Source organism: Lactuca virosa, chromosome 3 (genome assembly GCF_052849685.1).
Source record: "Lactuca virosa cultivar CGN04683 chromosome 3, Lactuca_virosa_CGN04683_v6, whole genome shotgun sequence".
NCBI lineage: Eukaryota > Viridiplantae > Streptophyta > Magnoliopsida > Asterales > Asteraceae > Lactuca > Lactuca virosa.
Genome location: NC_136428.1, coordinates 163,765,108 through 163,771,883, shown reverse-complemented (window position 1 = coordinate 163,771,883; position 6,776 = coordinate 163,765,108). Strand labels below are relative to the sequence as shown.

General features: G+C 31.1%; 1 protein-coding gene across 1 annotated transcript; it reads left to right on the top strand.

Annotated features, from left to right (window-relative positions):
• Positions 1-302: 302 nt before the first annotated feature.
• Positions 303-3,665, top strand: LOC145166774 (Methylthiotransferase). The gene is made up of 3 exons (XM_079085815.1): positions 303-670; positions 961-2,015; positions 3,063-3,665. The coding sequence occupies exons 1-3, from the start codon at positions 375-377 to the stop codon at positions 3,569-3,571; spliced, it is 1,860 nt and encodes a 619-aa protein (XP_078941941.1). The 5' UTR covers positions 303-374; the 3' UTR covers positions 3,572-3,665.
• Positions 3,666-6,776: the final 3,111 nt, after the last annotated feature.

Below are 6,776 nucleotides of genomic sequence, written 5' to 3'. Positions count from 1 at the left end.
TTTCAACCGGTTTGGACTTTGGGAGTTCGAAGATCCTAGTTTTGATAATTACATTGTGTAAAAATTCTCTTGTCCAATAGAATATTTGGTTATAATTAATGGATAAAGAACTATTTTAAGTCATAGGAAATATATTGTTATATTTTAATTTTTAGTAATTCAATGCTATTTAAAAATTTCACACCTTGTCATTTTATTTGTTAGGTTGTTAAAATTTAGATTTTGTCAAACAATCTATTAAGTCGAGTAGCGTCGGGTCGGGTCGGGTCGGGTCGGTCTATGACATATCCCTGCGGGCTGCGGATACGAGGGCTTACAGTTGCAGCCACGTTCTTCCCCTATCCAAACCTCACCGGAAAACACACTCGCTTTCCATGGCGGCATCTCTCTCATCTATCTCCGCCCTTCGCATCAAACTCCATAGACATTCCTTCAATCCCAGGATTATTTCCTCCTCCGCGTCTTCAAACCCCCAACAATTCTTCATTATTTCACCCCGTCTACCCCCAAAACGCCGTTTCATTAGGCCTTTCTCCCTCAAGTTATCAAGAAGTTTCTCAATTAACTCCATATTCAGTGATGATAAGAAGAACAGTAACCCAAGCTTTCACCATTTCCTCGCCCAAGCTCAAGCCACTGCTCTCACTGCTTTCGATGCTACTGAAGCCGAGTAAGTCAATATGGATTCCAATTTTTTCCCTTTCAATTTCGATTGGCGATATTTACTTGTAACACAGTGAATGAATTTTGAACAATTCCATATAATTACAACTCCCTACGTTCCTCCAAACAGCTATTATGATACTTTCGAGATCAAATTTTGATATGGATTTTCTTAGAAATCAAACACAGTTTTAGAATCCATATCAATTACGAAACTGAAAATTGAGATGTATGACATTCGTAGTCAAAGTGTAGCTTTCCTTTAGAACTCATATGCTTGTCTTCTACTCTTTCTAGTGATGTTCCATCCTCTGAAGTCCTTCCAAGAGGTCGCATCTATCAGGAAACCTACGGATGCCAAATGAACGTCAACGACATGGAAATCGTCTTATCCGTGATGAAAAAAGCCGGATATGATGAAATTGTAAACGAACCTGAAAGTGCAGAGATCATCTTCATCAACACTTGTGCTATCAGAGATAACGCAGAACAAAGAGTATGGCAAAGACTCAACTACTTCTGGTTCTTAAAACGCCATTGGAAAAGCAATGTAGCCACTGGTCGTTCACATTCTCTACACCCCCCAAAAGTAGTAGTCCTCGGATGCATGGCAGAAAGGTTAAAAGACAAGATTCTAGATTCAGACAAAATGGTTGATGTTGTTTGTGGACCAGATGCTTACAGGGACTTACCACGTTTACTAGAAGAAGTTGAAAATGGTCAAAAAGGTATCAACACTCTTCTCTCTTTAGAAGAAACCTATGCTGACATCAGCCCTGTTCGAATCTCCAAAGACTCCATCTCTGCTTTTGTTTCTGTAATGAGAGGTTGCAACAACATGTGTTCTTTCTGCATTGTGCCATTTACAAGAGGTAGAGAAAGGTCAAGACCTGTTGAATCCATAGTCAAAGAAGTTGCAGAGCTTCAAAAGGAAGGAGTGAAAGAGGTGACACTTCTAGGTCAAAATGTCAACAGTTACAATGATGAAAGTGATGAAGAAGAGATTGAACAAGGGGTAAATTGGAAATTAAGTGATGGATTTTCTAGTAAGTGTAAGGTGAAGAAAGTAGGGTTGAGATTTGCTGATCTTTTAGATAGGCTTTCAATGGAGTTTCCTGAGATGAGGTTTAGGTACACTTCACCACACCCTAAAGATTTTCCAGATGAATTGTTATATATAATGAGGGATAGACATAATATCTGTAAAAATATTCATCTTCCTGCTCAATCTGGGAATAGTAATATGCTTGAAAGAATGAGAAGAGGGTATACAAGAGAAGCTTACTTAGAACTTGTGCACAAAATAAGGAGCATAATTCCTGATGTTGGGTTGACAAGTGATTTCATATGTGGTAAGAATCTTTAAACTTTTGTGTTTTCTGTTAATTCTCTTTGGTATTTTACTATTTTTGTGTTTTTCAAGGGTTAAAAGCAAGAATTAGCAATGTGTTTTCATTGATTTTGTTTATTATCGCATTGTACTTTCATTTCTTGAAAGAATATTTCTATTTCTTGAAGTACAATGCTGTAATACAAAAAATGATGCATAAATAAAGGGTTTTATGCAGAAAAGTCACATTATATTTTGGGAATTTTTTTGACGAGGGCCTAATTTATTTTTGAACAGAAAAGTCCCGATTATTTAATTTTACACGATAATCTGTCATTTCCTGTAAAAATAAAAATAAGGACTTTTTTCGTTAATTTGGGCAAAATATTAAATAATCGGGACTTTTCTGTTCAAATTTTTTTTTAGGACTTTATCAAAAAGAATCCCAACATAATGAGGACTTTTCTGTATAAAACCTCATAAATAAATGAAAGGATATTTTTATTTCTTGCATTTTGCCCTTTATTTTAGGATTAATATCATAAAAGACCTCATATATTGTTTTTTTTTTCTTGATTAAACCTCAACCTTTTATTTTTTTTCCAATAAAACCCTCATCCTCTTATTTTTTTCCGAAAAAACTCTCAACTTTTTATTCTTTTTTCTGAAAAAGCCCTCACATTTGACAAAACTTTTTCGTGAAAAACTGCTAAAAGGGCCAAATCGAAAAAATTTAAAAAAATGAACGATCTTTTTCAATAAAATAAATAAAGTTAAGGTTTAATCTGGAAAAAAACCCCAATATATTAACCCTTTATTTTATTCAATTATCTTGAAGTTGAGTGATTTTATTCTTCATGCGAAAAATCAAAAAAGTCGCATGTTGTAATAGAAAGAAATGATAATATTATGCTATAAATTATAATAATACACAAACAGATAAAACTCATTTCACCCTTTAATTTATGCTATTATCTTAAAGTTCTTTAATTTAATAATAAGAAATATAATTATTATGCTATAAATTATAAAACACAAATAAATGAAAGTACATTGCTATTTCTTGTAGGGTTCTGTGATGAGACAGAGGAAGAACACAATGACACTTTAACTCTAGTTAAGTCCGTGGGTTATGACATGGCATACATGTTTGCATATAGCATGAGAGAGAAAACTCATGCACATAGAAATTATTCCGATAATGTCCCTGAAGAAATCAAACAGAAAAGACTCACACAACTGATTGAAGCTTTTCGTGAAAGCACAGGTCAATGTTTTGACTCCCAAATTGGTAGTATTCAACTTGTGTTAGTTGAAGGACCAAATAAAAGAGCTCCCGAAACAGAGCTTATTGGGAAAAGTGATAGGGGCCATAGGGTAATTTTTGCAAACTTGGAGGTCCCGGATTGGGTGGAATGTGGTGGTGATAGGAATCCGAGAGTTGGGGATTTTGTAAAAGTTAGGGTTTTGAAATCTTCAAAGGCGTCTTTGTTTGGGGTTGCGATTGGGATTACTACAATGAGTGAGTTTTATAATGTGGGACAACAAGGTGTTGTTGTGTGTGGAAAAAGTAGTTGAAATTTGAGTTACTTTTAATCTTTTTTTATTTATTTAGAGACAAAGTATAAATATGTAAGAAATTATATGAACATGCTTTCTTATTTTGGTTAAAGAGGTGCATGTTTTCTTAAAGTAACCCACAATAGCCATATAGATGCTAGAAGTAGAATGTGAACCCTAGGCATGGGTAATAAAATTTAAGCAACCAACATAGATTGATTAGGACTGTGACTGAACAATTCTAATCAGTCTAGTCTTTTTTAGGACAACATAGACTGATTAGGACTGTGACTACACAGTCCTAATATAGTCTAGTCTTTTTGAGGACATGTTTAGATTGGTTTAGGACTTGTTTCTTGTTGGTATCATAGTCTTTACTTTCTTTCTTACAATCTCATCTTATGTTCGTATTTTCACTTAAGCCTCACACAGTGTAAGCATATGTTCGGGCCTCGACACTTAATTATGTTTTTGATACCAATTTGTAACACCCCATTTCTTATATCCATATTTAGTACAATGACAAGATATGGTAAAGCATGTTCTGGTTGCAACCAAGAACGATCAAAGCCAACCATGTACAATGTCAATAAAACTTTTAACATTTCTATCGAAATTTTAGCATGATCGATCTTTGGACAAACCTGATAAACCAATAAACAATAATCAACCCAAAAACAAGTGGGGTCAACTATTTTTAACAATACAAGTACAAGGGGTGGTACTATATCCACAGTTTAAGCATCTCTCTTCCTCCTCTCTCTCGCTTTCTTTTGAAGGGTGTTGCAAGTTGTGGTGTTTATTTATGTTTCTCCTTTAGTGTTTAATTGTGTTAAACACTTAAGGCTTAAGAAGTACTTCATACAATATGGATACTAGCATTTCAAAGTGTCTTATTCTTGATGGTGGATAAATTGTAGAAAATCTGTAATTTTGAGTTTTTTGTTATCTTCAACAACTCCCCAATTACAAACGGGATCAAAGGCTCCAAAAGTTGTCTTCTTAACATCCTATGTGTTGTTATTATATTTCTAGTTCATGTATTTGGATCTTCTTGGTAGTTTTGTTAAAATGGTTTAAAAACAAACTAGTTATTTTTAAAGTCACCCGTTTTTCGTTTATAAATTGTTTTATAAAAAAGATTGTTTTTAGCTTCCGAAAACTCATCATCTTGATACCATCGCCAAAGGACCATCCATTCTTGAGGTTCTTTTCAAAATAATAGATTCTTGTGCACGAAGATCATCAAAAAGATCAAATAAATAATCATTTTGATTGTTTCTAATTATCACCCGGACCATCAAGAAATTTCATACTGATTTCCAAGTTAGACTTGGTTTTCCTACCTTTGGACAACTTGGACATGATGATTTGAAAGCGTTTGAAACATGAGTGAAGTGGTTGGTTTTCAAAACAAGAAACGTTATTGAAATCATTTAGAGCCGAAGAGAGTTCTCATCCCTTTTGAAGAACACTCGCTCGTCATTTGTACAGTCTTTGTGGCAGAGGGTTACCTGGTCACTTAGATTTTTCTTATGATGGTTTGGTGGTTTTCAGATTTGTTGGTGGGCAATAGGTCACCTAACCACTAGTGTAATGTCGATGTCACAAGTTGTTTCAAGAAGGATGACTTGATCATGAATCTTGTGTGATAAAGTCACCTAACATTTTCATATGGTGCCAAGTAAAACTCATGCTTCAAAATACATGTCACAAAATAGTATGTAAGACAAAAACATCTCGTGCGATACATATATTTTAGACACAAGTAATGTAGAAAACATTAAAGTCATATCATTACTGAAAAGCATAGAATTTCCAATAAAGTTCAACAATAAAAAAACATTCACTTACAATATATGGCATGTTTACTTGATACACACACACACACACATATATATATATATATATATATATATATATATATATATATATATATATATATATATATATATATATATAAAGAGAGAGAGTTATGTTCAAATATTTCTCACATCTATTGTTGTGCTAGAATGCACCAATAAAAATTTAGTAAAAATTAAATTATTATTTAATCAAATAAAGATATATATATATATATATATATATATATACACACACACATATATATATATATATATATATATATATATATATATATATATAAAGAGAGAGAGCTATGTTCAAATGTTTCTCACATATATTGTTGTGCTAGAATGCACCAATAAAAATTTAGTAAAAATTAAATTATTATTTAATCAAATAAAGATACATATTAAATGATTTCCATAATTATATGTATATTAAATGATATCCATAATTATAATTCATTTTTTTATGGAAACTAATTAAATTCGTTATTAATATCAGCAATAATATTCTTTCAGAATAAATTCGTATCTAGGTTTTCATGTATGCGTTCGTATTTTGTTTCATGACTCACTCACTCAAAATATAACAAAGTTGTATTAAACATGGAGAACGAGAGTATATTCTAGCAGAATGAGAGTTTATTCTAGAAAAATAAAAGTATATATTCTAACAGAATGAAAGTGTATTCTAGTAGAATACACTCTCATTATTCATATTCCATGCAACTTTGTTGTATTTTAAATGAGTGGATCCATAAACAAAACATGAACACATACATAAAAACCTAGAAGCTAATTCATTCTGAAAAAATATTATTGCTGACATTAATGACGAATTTAATTAGTTTCAATAAAAAGAGAATTATAATTATGGATATTATTTAATATACATACAATTATGGAAATCATTTAATATGTATCTTTATTTAATTAAATAATTATTTAATTTCACAAAATTTTTATTAATGCATTTTAACACATAATAAATATAAGAAACACATGAACCTAGCCACACACACACACATATATATATATATATATATATATATATATATATATATATACATACTAGTTTATAACCCATGGAAACCACAGTTAAAAAATTAATTAAACTTTTACATTAAAACTCAAAATTATTAATCAATTATTTTAAATAAATTATTAATTAAGAGATTTTTTAGTTATATAAATTTTAATAGTTGATTTAAATAAATATGTTAAATTATATCAGTTTGTAATTTGTATTAATTTTATTTTAATTTTTATTCAAATGTTACTTTTTTAATGTAGTTAGAGTGAGAAAATTTAAAATTTGAAATTTGAAATGAATAATTAATAGGTTGACAAGTGACATCCATTAATTAGGAGACATA